The sequence below is a fragment of the Antedon mediterranea genome, chromosome 3 (assembly GCF_964355755.1).
Source record: "Antedon mediterranea chromosome 3, ecAntMedi1.1, whole genome shotgun sequence".
Classification (NCBI taxonomy): Eukaryota; Metazoa; Echinodermata; class Crinoidea; order Comatulida; family Antedonidae; genus Antedon; species Antedon mediterranea.
The window spans coordinates 24524916-24541105 of record NC_092672.1 but is presented as its reverse complement, the minus strand read 5'-3'; the positions used below and the strand labels follow the sequence as shown (position 1 = coordinate 24541105).

The window sequence follows — 16190 nt, the reverse complement described above, 5'->3', positions numbered from 1 at the left end:
GGCGTGTATAATTGCAAATAAAATAAATTGTGTGCATAGTTTTTATAATAGAAATATAATGAGTAAAGTTATTTCTTGAATAAAACAAAATGGTGTTGTTATTATGCTAACCAACAACATAAAACATTACCAGTAGTTCTTTGAACTTTTGATAAAGAAGATTGGGCATCGCTGCCACTCGCATTATAAGAATTTTCTAAAGCGGTTTTTCTTTTCTTTATAGAAGAAGGTTGGTCAGTATTAGATTTTGAGATAGAAGCTAAATACAAATGATAAAACATCATTAAGCAAAGGTATTTTTTACATGTAAAATAAAAACTAGAGATAAAGGTTAAAATGCATCAACTGAAAATTTGAGGTTTGGAATATCATTAGTTAAAGAACAAAAATAAGAATGTTTGCCTGTTTTGTTTTATGTCATATGTATTATGGATTATTAGGCATATACCTTGTTCATCTTTTATTTCTCCAAACAGTTTACGGTAACGTTTCACGTCCATTGCTTTGCTTTTACATGGCAACACATCTTGGTCAAATTTGCGAACAACCTGCATATGAGTACGTTCACTATTTGAACATGCACAACGGATGTACATCTTTACTTCAACACCACGTGCACCATTCTGACTTAAAACTTGCAATTCTTTTTCAAGGAAATTAAGGACCTAGAAAAAAAAAATATTTCAAATAATCTCAATAAAATGACTTCACTACATTTAAGATGATTTAAAGAGAAAAATAATAATAATTTTATCTTGTCTTATCTTATATCTTATATTACATATTTACAAAGACATTTATAATCATTCAAAAACAACCCAGGAACTTATAAATTTACACTGACAAAACAAGCAAAATTATACTATTAACATTAGTTTATTTGGTACTTATAGTTTATAAAGTTACACTGACAAATATCATCAAGCAAGTAAATTATACTAGGCATAGATAACATTGTAAAATTCACACCCTAATGAAATTCAAAGTTTGTGCTAATTAAATGTAGCATAAAGTATTATAGTTTCTTTGGTACTTATAGCTTACCTTCTTACAGATGCTAGGTTGTGGATCATCATCTTCAGGAGAGCTGCTTCCTGATTCTGTTTTCATGATTGTCGTTCTGACAATTGTTGTCTGCAATATAAAAAACAAATCAATTCCAAAGTGATTACTACTGATATCATTCCAGAAATGGCAATAAACCAAGTAAATTTAAAGTTACTGAAAGTGTATATTATAATATCTGTTATATCCAGAAGTGGTGACCAACAAAAACAAAGAAATGGTTTAATAAACATATAATAAACAACATAAGAACAATCGCCCAATATAATACTTGTGATTTTACTGGCATTCAAGGCATGATTGCATTATCAAGTTTACCTGGAACAAACGGCAATTGTTGATGGTAGCTACGTTTAGAATGACAAGATGATGGCCATCAATGTTCAGTTCTACATGCTCGTAAGATAATGTAGGCTCAACATCTTCCATTTGAAATTCCTCGATAAATTTAGTCGCAACACGTTGAAAGAGATCATCTGGAAGGTAGCCATCAAAGTCATGAAAGAGAGAAACAGCACGTTTCTCTTCATATTCAACAGCCTCTGTATCATCACGTAGGGGCTTTAGGCGTGAAAGAACATAGAACGTTCGTCCAACATTCTATAGAAAAAAAAATAGAACATGAGTCCTAGATAGAATATATTAAAAAAGAATTGAATTAAATATTTAAAATAAAATGTAAATACCTCTTGACTCCTTTTTTCACACATTAACCCAAAGGTTTGCATGAGAGACACAAAGAAGTCAATCATCTCATCTGACTCATCCTTCCAAATATGCCGCAACAGTTTTTCATCTAGTTTACCTTCGTTTAAATTTCTCCAAAGCTGTTTCAGAGATGGCTAAAAAAAAAGAAAAGCACAAAAGTGTAATTTGTCAATGCAACAAAGTAATTACTATTCTTCTGGTCACTAAAACCTCTCCAAAATTAGAAACATATCTATTAGATAAGTGTATTACCATATACTTCAGGCCTAAAATTCAGCTCCAATTCACTACCACTTGAAGGTAGAAAAGATCGATCGATCGATGATTATGAGTAATAAATTATTCATTAATTACATAATTTAAGTATTAATTTCCAAGAAGAAAAATAGGCTGAATTGTGTTATATTTCATATCTTCATCTACTTTTTAATACTAAAAGCTATAGCTTTTTTTGATGTGAAATAATAAAAGCTGATTGAAATCGAATTGAAAAATAGTGTGGTAAACATATATAGGCCCTAGATACCAAGGACTCAGATCATGCCACCCAAATGTAGCCTGGTTTTGTTTAGCCTAACTAGGTTTTCAACATGGGCCTAAACACTATTACGAAAAGTTTTGTATGGTTTTCTTGCAAATATTAATCATCTGTTTATAATTGTCGGTTTGACTGCCGTTATTAGACATTTAGCATTATTAGCCTAGAGTAGTATGTTGCTACCCCTCAGTCCTAACCTAGCAAAGAAGTATATTGAAAGTCAGTAGCCTACTACACTCTAGCTAAGCTAGAGCCTAGATAGGACATTGGCGCTAGGCTAGCTATCTTTTGTTTGGCCTCTTATTTTCTCTAAACTGTGTTTCTAACAAGCCATAATCATACACCATGTTGAGCAGGAAACAATTTTTAAACAAGCATATCTTCTTCTTTCACTAAAAATGTCCGTTTACAACGTTTGTAAGTAGCAAAATAAACCAAAATTCCTCGACTCGCGAAGGATACATTTGTGTTGATTTTTTACACACTTAAACTGCTGCACTCCGTGCGTTTTAGGGGATTCCTCAATCTCTAATCATACTAAGATTGGTGAAGTACAATCAGGTGGTACAGATTTTTGGATGTTGCAGATAAATTTGTAACATGTTTCCTTTGCGGAACCAACATCACTCACGCCGATACATCGCGATGTATATCAAAATAGAGTACCAAAATCAATCGATGATTTCTCAAAATTGACACATGATTGTGAAGAAATATGTTGTTAAAAAATATTATATAAAATTAACATTCGTTTGTAAAACAGAAACCATAGTACGAAGAATTACTAATTTGTTGATTTCTTCTCACGAAATAAACAATTATACCATTTACAACTACGACTAAGCTCTATTAAAGGGATCACACTTTGTTGGGTCCACATTATGTGGTGTCCTCTTTAACAGGGGTTCTACAACTAAGCTCTATTAAAGGGATCACACTTTGTTGGGTTCACATTATGTGGTGTCCTCTTTAATAGGGGTTCTACAACTAAGCTCTATTAAAGGGATCACACTTTGTTGGGTCCACATTATGTGGTGTCCTCTTTAATAGGGGTTCTACAACTAACCTCTATTAAAGGGATCACACTTTGTTGGGTTCACATTATGTGGTGTCCTCTTTAATAGGGGTTCTACAACTAACCTCTATTAAAGGGATCACACTTTGTTGGGTTCACATTATGTGATGTCCTCTTTAATAGGGGTTCTACAACAAACCTCTATTAAAGGGATCACACTTTGTTGGGTTCACATTATGTGGTGTCCTCTTTAATAGGGGTTCTACAACTAACCTCTATTTAAGGGATCACACTTTGTTGGGTCCACATTATGTGGTGTCCTCTTTAATAGGGGTTCTACAACTAACCTCTATTAAAGGGATCACACTTTGTTGGGTCCACATTATGTGATGTCCTCTTTAATAGGGGTTCTACAACTAACCTCTATTAAAAGGATCACACTTTGTTGGGTCCACATTATGTGGTGTCCTCTTTAATAGGGGTTCTACAACTAACCTCTATTAAAGGGATCACACTTTGTTGGGTTCACATTATGTGGTGTCCTCTTTAATAGGGGTTCTACAACTAACCTCTATTAAAGGGATCACACTTTGTTGGGTCCACATTATGTGGTGTCCTCTTTAATAGGGGTTCTACAACTAACCTCTATTAAAGGGATCACACTTTGTTGGGTTCACATTATGTGGTGTCCTCTTTAATAGGGGTTCTACAACTAACCTCTATTAAAGGGATCACACATTGTTGGGTCCACATTATGTGATGTCCTCTTTAATAGGGGTTCTACAACTAAGCTCTATTAAAGGGATCACACTTTGTTGGGTCCACATTATGTGGTGTCCTCTTTAATAGGGGTTCTACAACTAAGCTCTATTAAAGGGATCACACTTTGTTGGGTCCACATTATGTGATGTCCTCTTTAATAGGGGTTCTACAACTAAGCTCTATTAAAGGGATCACACTTTGTTGGGTCCACATTATGTGGTGTCCTCTTTAATAGGGGTTCTACAACTAAGCTCTATTAAAGGGATCACACTTTGTTGGGTCCACATTATGTGGTGTCCTCTTTAATAGGGGTTCTACAACTAACCTCTATTAAAGGGATCACACTTTGTTGGGTCCACATTATGTGGTGTCCTCTTTAATAGGGGTTCTACAACTAACCTCTATTAAAGGGATCACACTTTGTTGGGTCCACATTATGTGATGTCCTCTTTAATAGGGGTTCTACAATTAAGCTCTATTAAAGGGATCACACTTTGTTGGGTTCACATTATGTGGTGTCCTCTTTAATAGGGGTTCTACAACTAACCTCTATTAAAGGGATCACACTTTGTTGGGTCCACATTATGTGGTGTCCTCTTTAATAGGGGTTCTACAACTAACCTCTATTAAAGGGATCCCACTTTGTTGGGTCCACATTATGTGGTGTCCTCTTTAATAGGGGTTCTACAACTAACCTCTATTAAAGGGATCACACTTTGTTGGGTCCACATTATGTGGTGTCCTCTTTAATAGGGGTTCTACAACTAACCTCTATTAAAGGGATCACACTTTGTTGGGTCCACATTATGTGGTGTCCTCTTTAATAGGGGTTCTACAACTAAGCTCTATTAAAGGGATCACACTTTGTTGGGTCCACATTATGTGGTGTCCTCTTTAATAGGGGTTCTACAACTAACCTCTATTAAAGGGATCACACTTTGTTGGGTCCACATTATGTGGTGTCCTCTTTAATAGGGGTTCTACAACTAACCTCTATTAAAGGGATCACACTTTGTTGGGTCCACATTATGTGGTGTCCTCTTTAATAGGGGTTCTACAACTAACCTCTATTAAAGGGATCACACTTTGTTGGGTCCACATTATGTGGTGTCCTCTTTAATAGGGGTTCTACAACTAACCTCTATTAAAGGGATCACACTTTGTTGGGTCCACATTATGTGGTGTCCTCTTTAATAGGGGTTCTACAACTAACCTCTATTAAAGGGATCACACCTTGTTGGGTCCACATTATGTGGTGTCCTCTTTAATAGGGGTTCTACAACTAAGCTCTATTAAAGGGATCACACTTTGTTGGGTTCACATTATGTGGTGTCCTCTTTAATAGGGGTTCTACTGTAATGCACAAGCATATTTGCTTTTATGTATTAGAATATACAGTAGTAAAATTAAACAAGGTGTAAATTTGAATAAATTTGATTCTATTTTAAAAACAGTATATATATTAGGCTCCAGGACAAAAATTTCTCTTTGTGGTAGACATTACATTTTGAAGCTAAATTCATCACATAAAAACATTATCACAATGTTTAGGTCAGATTATTCACAAAAGTATAGTGCATAATATTACTAACCTGAAGCTTGGGATCAATAACTGTGATGATTGTTTTAAACTTGTCAACTACTCCCATCAAATCTATAACAATTTTTTCTTTGAGGATCTTGTCATCTGGGTAGAACAGAATCTCGCCGATGTCATGTAAGTAATCAAGAAGGACTTTGTTATTGGTGATCTTACAACGAACAAGTAAATCATTTATCTAGAAAGCAAATAAACATAACAATTAAATAAAATTAAATTCTAAAAGTTGGGAGTTTAACCAACATTGTAATTTTTGCTACTGTGTTTGTTAAACAGCATATTGGAAATAAGACTAAAAGTTACTAGAAGGACATCTTTTTTCATTGTCATGAAAGGGTTAGAATTGAAATTTGAAACTTATTAAATCATTTTGTATTTCTGAACAATGTTACAATGGCATTTTGGTATGTTGTCTACCATAAGTCTATCATAAGTTGGTTAGATAATTTTAAATAATTTTAAATTTTAAATTATTTTATTAATGTTATTAATATGATTCTAATTGTTATATAGTTCTTATATATATATATATATATATATATGTATATTTCATCCTGTAATTGGTGTTTACACTGTTGGATGTACAATAAATAACATTTAAAAAAAATAAAAATAAAAAAAAACTAAAATTACACCGTTCTGTTACCGATGACATTCGTCATAAACAGTCAATAAACATTGACAAATAAAGCAAGTTTACATTATACCCTCATGGGCAAAATTTCTACCAACAATAAGCCAACTTGTTTCCTATACACTTTTAAAAGATGGTTATAATGATAGTTGTTTTAAACAATCAACTATGTATTATCCTCAACTAATATTTAGTCTAAACGAATGTAACTGGTTATTGTTTTACATGACTAAACTGTAAAGATATATAATTGAGATCAAGCTGAAAGAAAGAAAAATATATTTCTAACCTCAGACGTTGGTAGATACAGTAGTTTTTCCCCTTTTCTTTCCTTTTCCTTTTTTCTTAGCTGTATTTCCTGCATTACTTGCAGCCATTTGATAGGAAAAGTAAGAATCATCATCTGGACTAATTCTTGTATTTGGAGGATGATTTTAGAAGCACCGCTCTTATCAAATGAGACACTGTTTTCTATTGTAAATACCTCTCCTTGATACACCATGTCCTCAAATGGTTTTCCTTCCAGGGCTTTCCAAAGTATATTCTCTATTTCTTTTACCTAAAATAAATAACATCATATTGGAAATATACTTATGTCAGGGGAAGATTTAGAGTGTGCTTAGCCAACCCCAACCCCTTTTGTAAAGTGCAAAAAGTGTTTCATTTAAGTTATGTTACGTATTTACTTACCCAGTATACATTGTATAATTATACCAATATAAGAAAACAAATTCAAAATGTTTGCTAAATCATAGATATTTGTATACCCTTTTATTTGTTTTATTATATCCAAATGACAAATAAAATTAAGTTAAGTTAATCATAAGCCAGCACAGTACAGTAGTATGCTCATGACATGACGTATAAAACAATCATACATGATTGCTAATGTTAGTGATGAAACTACATATTGTTTCCAATGAATTAATGACAATATACAATTTTGTACTGTTTAAAAGGAAATGTGATGATATATGTACCCTTTGTTGTCTTTCTTGTTCAGTTTTACCAAGGCTCTCATAATGTGTACCAATTAGCATTATCTTGTTATTTTGTCCTTTTCTTACATTTACAAAAACTGAACGAATCCAAAACAGAATGAAGTCAAGATTTGTCATTCGATGTTCATACATTTCTCCCTAAACAAAAAAAAATGAACAAAATTTACATTTTAAATTCTTAAAATTCTAGTTTGAAACATTGTGGAAAATTATCTATTATTATTAGCAGCACAAATTTATATAGAAAAACAACACTATCATGGAAGTGAAAATGACAACAATCATATATCAGGCATCTGCTATTTGTACAGTTTGTGTTAAGGTAAAGAATAACATAACATGTACATAAACATTTGAAATTTGTAAAATCTACTTACAGTTGTTGGATCCAGAACTTTAGCTGGGGCATTAAGACCTTCCTTCATGTTGAATACCACACATACAACAGCATAAGATACCATGAATATCTAGTAAACATAATCATAATAGTCAATATTACAAACTGTTTATACACATGTGTCAGTATACTGGCACAACTGATTATTTGATACTTTTGTTTTCCTCACAAACTGCATGTTCACCTTGGAAACATTTACAATCTTAATCATTGGTTTAATAAATAATGAATGTTTAATATTACATTCTTCCTCTCTCTCTCTCCCTCTTTGTTATCCATCTACGCTAATATTACATTATGGTACATATCAATGAATACTATTTTACTTAAAGTCTCTCAAAACTGGACACCCTTTGGCTGGCATAATAATGTCTGGGTTTACAGAAATTCTGATATTCCAAATGTATTTTATCTTTTTTGACCTCAAGTCTGGTTTTGGTTTCTGGTAATTAGAGACTAGAGACTGAGTTGACTGTATTCAATTAAATGAAGAATAAAATAATTTATAATATTGTAATAATAATAATAATTGTATTTTATATCTGATACTGACATATTGTACTATATTAGATCCACATTTTTGTAATACCTTGGAGGAAGATTGTAGATTCTTAACTTCAAATCAAGTGAGCAAGCTTTTTGATTTCAGTGCTGATATTGTAACAAGGCCAAAAGACAAAGTATACACTGAAACTAACAGAACCTCAGAAGAAGGCATGTATATTGAATATTGACGGCAAAACTAATCTCTATTAATACAAATTAAATACACCAATAAAATTTACCCGTTGTATCACATGGTAAATTGGTTGACCTCCAAAGTCCCAGATATTCATAACAAACTTGTTGCTATCCACTTTAGAGTCACCACCTTCTCTTGCAGAGCGAAGTTTGCTTACAAATTTGTTCCTGAACTCTTTAGGAATTTCTGGTTTTTCTTCATACACTGGTTCTGTTGTGATAAAATATATAACACATACAACAACTTGCATTAGGTCTCATATGTGATTAACAACTATAACTTTTTTATTTAAAGAGAAAGTATTTCCAATGCAATATTTAAGAGCCATTGTCTGTAAAAATCAAAGATTTGGTGGCAGATGTAAAAAAATGGATTTCTCTCAAATTTTTACCATGAATAGACATTTCAATAAAAAGCATATCTACAACATTCATTTTAATTTTTAGCCTCCGTTGCCATGACAACGGTCAATTATCCAAATGTTGATGTTTTTGCCATTTTTCACAGATTTTCTATAGTGAAAAAGTACAAACTTGTATACTTATTTTAACCAAAAATACTTACAGTATACAGTTTTTGTTTATAGCAGTGTAAACAACATGTATTGAGTTCCATTTAATATAGAAAAAAAATAAATTACAAAATGGAGTTTGGTTGATACCATTATTTAAAAAAGGGGTGTTTTTAAAAGATATTTTTTTTTATAAAAGTATACCTCATAAACGTACATATAACTTCCAAAGTTGTGTTTTTAAATCAATGAGGTTTTTTAATTTGATAGTCAATAGGTTTGTCAACAATAATCACAAAAAAAACACTGGGGTAAATTTCGTACATAGGTTTTGTGTTGCCAGGAAAATACGAAAAATACAAAAAATATAACAAAATATCAACAAACAAAACACATGAAACACAATTTAAATATGGCTAATCCAATAATAAAATGTATATGTGGCTTGTCATAATGCTACTAGAGTCATACGAATAGTTTAGATAAAATAGAAGAATGTGTTGCCAGGTTTATTTCAATTAATTGCCAGAAAAACAGTATTTTGCATTGAAATATTTAGTTGATGGAAAATAATGTTAAACTTGGAAATAATTGCGTCAATGGTTTTTATAAATTTTTAAATCTATTTTGTGTAAAGAGATACAGAAAGACCTCCCAAAAAATCTGACCTTGTAAATAGAATAGGTCATTTGAGGTCAAAAGGGGTCAGAATGCAAAACAGGACAGGTCCCCACTTTACTACAACTATTAATGTTTGATCAAAATTTACAAGATAGTTCATAACAATTCTCAACAATTTTCATATTTTACCTATAGTGTTACCTTAGCAACCATTTCTATGTGTAACTAAGGAAAGTAATTTTTAAAAAAACGTTAAAAATGGCGTTTTTATAAATACAAAGAATTGATTGCATTTGTAATTTTTCTCAATTTTACTTCTACTGCATTCCATTAATGACAAACTTGACCTTGTAAATTCATTCATTTTGAGGTCAAAATTTTACCATAGTAACTGTTTCTATGCGAAAATTTAAAAAAAATAAGGGGTTTTTCATAAATACAAAACATTTTTTCTACATTGTTTTACATTTCTACTTTTTGCCAAATTTACTTTAAATACTGAATCCTAATAATCTCAGAAAGAAAGTCTTGACGAATCTGAATAAAAGTAAAAAAATGACCTTTAGTGTTATCTTAAACCTGTTTACGTAACTAATGATATTAAAAAAAAAAAAATTAAATATGGAGTTTTCATGAAAAAATTTTTTTTTACATATTGAGGTCAAATGACATCAACATTTTACCTATAGTGTATTGTAGCAACTGTTTCTATACGTAACTAAGTACAATATTTTTAATATGGGGTTTCATGACTACAAACACTTGATAACATAGCTTTACTACCTTTTCCCAAATTTACTTATCTACTGAATCCCAGAAAATGTCTGACCTTGTGAAAGGGGTCATTTGTTGGGTCAAGTTATGTCAAAATGTATTATTTATGTTATGTTAGAACCTGTTTCTATGGATAACTAAAGATTGTTTTTTTAAATACAGTTGAACCTCCCGTAAGTGGCCACCCTCGGGACCTGGAAAAGTGGCCGCTTATAATTGTAGGCCTATTATTATTTATAATCAGGTGGTTTAGTATTTTTTAGCATTTTCAGACAAAATCTGTGTAGTTTTCTCATCTCTTCACAGTAATGTTTTTAAAACCTCTTCAAAATAAAGCTAATATATAAAGAAATACAATAAACATGCACCTCTAATTCATAGATCCATGCAATAAGTATCACATTTTTCGATTGGCCGCTTACAAAAAATCTCATTTTGTATAAAAAGGTGCCCGCAGCTGCTTATGGTAATCACTAAATGCACTAATTAGATAGGAAGAACAAACAGGCTTTTCAAAGTGCGTCCGTTAAGGTAGGTGGCCGCTGTAAATATAATATGGGGTTTTCATGAATAAAAATAATCACAGAAGAAAGTGCTTACGAATATGACCTTGTGAAACGGTAATTTGAAAATGCAAATAAGGCATGCCTGCTAATTATCTACAAATTTAAATTTGTATAAGATAAATATGCAAAATCTAAAGAATATCTCAATTTTAGTTACCATAGTAACTGTTGCATGCATAACTAAGGGAAATTAAATAATTATCAGATAATTATTAATTAATAAATACTGAATCCATATATATATATAAAACCAATATTTAACTAGATTTAATTCGTCACTATGACAAATTATAGGTTATATGCATTGATTTAAATAAAGATAATTGATTGATTTAAGATATATTGATTGATTGATTTTCTCAGAATCATTAGTTATTTATAATATATGACAGGATCTTGCTAACTCAAATACAATAGCCGGTATCATAATCCGATCAAAGATCTTTCTGCATATATAATGTCATAAACCACATTTGTGTTTTTATTTAGATTTCATTATAAATCATGTGTATAATCTGTACACTAAGAAATATAATTGAACAACCAATACGGATAATAAAAAAAATCTTATTTCGTTTGGTTTCCCAAGGTGAGACTCGAACTCGGTACTTGACTGCTATAGACACGAGCAAAGACCACCGAGCCATAATTAATTCCTCCGTGTATTTACTATGCAGTAACCACTTTGGTGCAGATAGATTATTACATACCGCAATGAATTATAATGTTTTACTATGATGACATCTTTAAAAATTTAAAAAAATGATGCACTGTCCAACTATATACTTTTAACTTTAATATATGAACTTCTTAAGGAAGAAAGTTAATGTTAAGTTTGTTATTTTGGCCTAAGAAAATGTTATAATTTGTTTGATTGTCGAAATTAATTTTGTTAAATTTAATATGCCATTAATGATGACTTAATCAACTTTTGTTCTTCTAATTTCATAATAAATCATACATATGATACATACACTTCAAGAAAATTAAATAAAAAAATAGGTGTTCCCGAGCATTCTAACGATATATATTAATTTTAAAATTTAGCATATTTTCACCATTTTGTTAACTTACACGTGCGTAGCCTGTCACTTTTGACGTGCTCGTATAACGCCGTTTCGCGTTGAAAAGTGAATAAAATATGATGATATTATTAAAGAAAGGTTATACAACAGTAATCGGACAAAAACAGTGCGCATTAACGTTTGACGCGCAGTGCGCGTGCAATAATCTGCGCACTCATGGCAATTTTTTAAACGCTTAAAATTGCCTGAAACGTACTCTAATTTCATCGAAAATAAATTCTGACGATTTTCAACATTTTAAGCGCGCGTACGCATGCGTTATATGCTCTACGCACGTAATTGTATTGCCATATGATAAAATATGACCTGAAATTTATGAGTACCAAATTTTGTTTAATTGTGATTCATGCTTATGGAGATATGATTACAAACTTGATTTCGTTAAATCGCGCGTAATTTTTGATTGAGTTTGGTTATCCGCCCGCAAAAAAACGTATCTTGCGCATTCAAGTACTTTTCAGTTATGGCTTTTCCAAAAAGTAGCCTATTCGAAATTAAAACTGCCTTTTCAGTGTAACAACCAAATAAATCCTTTTATTAAATTGTTTTCCCGTGACGGGACTCGATCCCGGTACCTATGATACCAAAGTCGGTGGCACTACACATCGAGCCATATGAGCACCTGCTGAAGACAATCCGACGAAAGTTTACTCGTTCATTCGGTATGTCGTGAACCACTCGATGCAAATAGATTATTACTTATCAAACTAAATCATAATTTTTACTATGAAGAAATCGTCACAAATTTTAAACAGTGACATATTATAAAAGTGCATACTTTTAAGTTTTATATATTAACATGTGAAGAAAAAAGATAAACGTTATGTTTATTATTTTGCTCTTTGAAAATGTTTATGTTTGTTTGATGATAAAAATTTCAAAAATTATATTTAATATGCAAATAATGTAGCCACCAAACACGTTTTAACATTCAACATTATAATAAATCAGACCTATGATTCATACACTGCAAGAAAATAAAATAAAAAATAGGGGTAACCTTGCATTCTGATGAACTGTATCATTTTTAAAAGTATACATATTTTGCAACATTTTCCAATTTTGTTAACATTTTACGTGCGCAACCAGTCATGTTTAACGTGCTCGTAGAACGTCATTTCAAGTTAAATTGTGATTAAAATAACGTTAAATTGTTAACCGAAGATTGAAAAACACAACTCGTGCAAAAGAAATGCTCATACGTGTTCCCTGCGCCGTGCGCACGTAAAAATGTGCGCACCTGGTGGCAATTTTTCAAACCCTTAAAATGACCTGAATCGTGTTCTAATTTAATCAGAAATTGATTTGGAGCATTTTAAAATTTCAAAAGCCGTTTACGCGCGCACTTTACAATGTTACAAATGTCGGTAGCGATAAAAAAGTTAGCAATTGATGTAAAGCAAACGTGGTTGGAAATTACGTTAAAAAATATTTATTTGTTTCGAAGTTATGATCAACTTAAGATTTTCAGAAATTCGCGCGTAACTTACGCTACGCGGATCTGACAGCGTCCAAAAGCTTCGCTGCACAACTTCAGTTAAATGTCGAAATGTTTACAAAGTTACAACATGTTATGTTAAAACGTTGCAGAGAAAAGTTGAACACAAAAAGTGGCGGAAATATGGAAGAATACAAAAAAAAAGAAACACTACAATTCCAAGAGCTTATCCGCCTTGAGGCGGATAACCAATAAATAAAGAAAGAAATAAAGATTCTGACAGAATCAAGAGGTTATATGCATGAATGCATGCATATAACCTAATAATAAAGTGTGATATTTTACATGCTGACCTTAAATGAAATGAAATTTCAAATCAGGGCTTCAATATTTGTTATGTAGCATTAACATACCTGAGTATATCATTGACTTTTGATTGGTTCTATTTTGGGGAGGGGAAAGTGGTGGATCCAGGACTTTTAAATAGTTAGGGGGTTGAAGGCGAGGGTTTAAAAACTTAACTTTATGTCCTATCTTTTGCATTGCAATTTTTAACTTGGGGTGGGTGGGGGCTTGGAGAAAGGGGGAGGGGGTGGGATGGAGGAATTTGAATCCGTCTATTCATTGGAGCGATAGTAGCGGTAGTGTGGGTGGTGCTTGAAATGCATGCATTTGACACTTTATAGTGGATGATCGACCAAAGTGTTGCAGTTTATCTTTTTGTGGTTATAGTCGTGGTGGGGGTGGGGGGGGGGGTGGTAGTCGAAAGTGGTGGTGGATGGGCATGTGGGATCTGCTTAGGTTAGCAAATAAAAGAAGTAAACAAATGAAAGAGGAGCTTCAAAATAAGAGAGGAGTAATCTGTTGCAAAGATTAAAATTCACAACGATCTGATAATTTATTCAAATTTCCAGAGGATATAACCTATAAAATGACATTAAAACTGGGAATTACAGAATCTATAATTAAAAATTAATTTTTTTTCTCACAACACAACTAGAACTATATAAAACATTAAGAATTTTTCTGACCAATGAGTTTCAAATCAAATAATCAAAGAAAATAAAATGTTTTTACTAATATACCATGTTTTTTTAAAATAAAAATGCCTATGTTTCTCGCAACACTGCTTGCAGATTTTAAATTTACCCCAGTATTTTATTTTAGAAATCAATTATTAAACATTAGAACTACCTATTTGTAATAAATCAGCTAAAAAAATACACCACTTTGGGCGTTATGGTGAAGTAAAGTTTAGTTGCATTGAACAATTTAAAAAAAGTGAAAAACACCCCTTTTTAAATAAATGGTATCTCCCAAAGTATGAAATAAAAAAAAATTAAAAAATTTGAAACAGGTACACAATGCATTGTTATTATGCATACACTAATTATTTTTTATAATTAAATGAACAAAACAAAAATATCGTTCATCAAAGTAGTACCAATATCCATTTTAAAAAACCTTAAAAAAGGACAAAATTTGTCAAAAACACAAATTTGGCCGTTGCCATGGAAATATACGTGTGAAAAAATAAATACTTCATATTTGATTTCTCTCAACACATATATAGCCATGTGCAAAATTTGAAAGAAATCCATTTTTTGAGTCTGCCACTCTTTTTGATATTTCTTTGATTCTTACAGACAATGGCTCTTAAGTATTCTAAACCTTATCCTTTCCAATCAATGGTTTAGTGATGAGTTTATTTAACCACATTGTACTGCAAGTTGAATAGATTACACAGCAGTGTCATACAATATACAAATATTAGTATTAACTGACAAAGTAACTCGATAATATATGTTCATTAGCAGACACTGATGATTATGATTAAATTTCCGCTCCTTTAATCATTTCAATATTTAGCACTTTAGTCTTTATTTCTGATATCATTATTATGTATGAACAGCACAATCAACCTGAAATGGATTTTCGATTTTGTTCATTTTAGAATGATGTTTTGGGGGCTATTAGTTGTTGCTATAATGTATATTGTTACAAAATATAAATTCGGCCTTTTGGGGAAAGCCCCATTTGAAAATCAAAAAAATTCGCCGGTGACGTCACTTTGCGAATATATTCCAACCAATGGACAATTTGCAGTTTTTTGGCTATAACTCTTGAAATCTATGGAGTATTTTCAAAAAAATGCTTGTGCTTTTGCAGAAATGTATTTAGAATTTAAAAAAAAATAAAATTACCGTATAAACGGTTATTCAACAGGTAAACAGGTAAATATAGAACTATACAGCAGAACGAAAGAACTAAAATGGTCAAACATAATAGGGAAAAGAAAATACAAATGGACCGGACATATGCTAAGGCTTCCGATGGACACTCCAGCCAAATACTATACATTTTGTTTTTATTTGTATGGGCTTGTGTTAATTTGATACATTTAAATAACGTGTGAATTTCTTGAAAATCGAAAGTCCATTTCAGGTCCATTTTAATCATTTCAATATTTAGCATTTTAGTCTTTATTTCTGATATCATTAATATGTATGAACAGCACAATCAAACACATTTCAAAATAAATATTTACCCTCTTTTTGTGGACTTGGCATTGTATTTGAACTTGTTGATGTTTCACCAGATTTGGCTTCCTGTTTTGATGTTGATGCTCCTGTGGGGTTTTTCTCATGTCTACTTTCTGAAAAATGTGTTGATATAATTAAAGATGCTACCTTGTTATTAGCATTCATCATTATGTTTTAGAATCAAATTAAC

General features: G+C 31.6%; 1 protein-coding gene across 1 annotated transcript; it reads right to left on the bottom strand.

The window, feature by feature from the left end:
- Positions 1-352: 352 nt before the first annotated feature.
- Positions 353-16165, bottom strand: LOC140044189 (uncharacterized). The gene is made up of 10 exons (XM_072088667.1): positions 16006-16165; positions 8506-8672; positions 7701-7790; positions 7303-7461; positions 6612-6881; positions 5681-5866; positions 1752-1907; positions 1384-1665; positions 1045-1134; positions 353-665 (listed from the first exon to the last, which is right to left on the bottom strand). Exons 1-10 carry the CDS (start codon positions 16163-16165, stop codon positions 372-374), a joined length of 1854 nt encoding a protein of 617 aa, XP_071944768.1. The 3' UTR covers positions 353-371.
- Positions 16166-16190: the final 25 nt, after the last annotated feature.

What these genes read in the sequence shown, in the direction of transcription:
- LOC140044189 (XM_072088667.1), bottom strand. Translation starts at nt 16,165, where the DNA reads ATGAATGCTAATAACAAGGTAGCATCTTTAATTATATCAACACATTTT. An exon ending in TTTACCATGTGATACAACGG is followed by an intron (nt 7,791 to 8,505) that starts GTAAATTTTATT and finishes TATGTTTACTAG; the next exon opens with ATATTCATGGTATCTTATGC. An exon ending in GTGAAAAAAGGAGTCAAGAG is followed by an intron (nt 1,666 to 1,751) that starts GTATTTACATTT and finishes TTTTTTCTATAG; the next exon opens with AATGTTGGACGAACGTTCTA.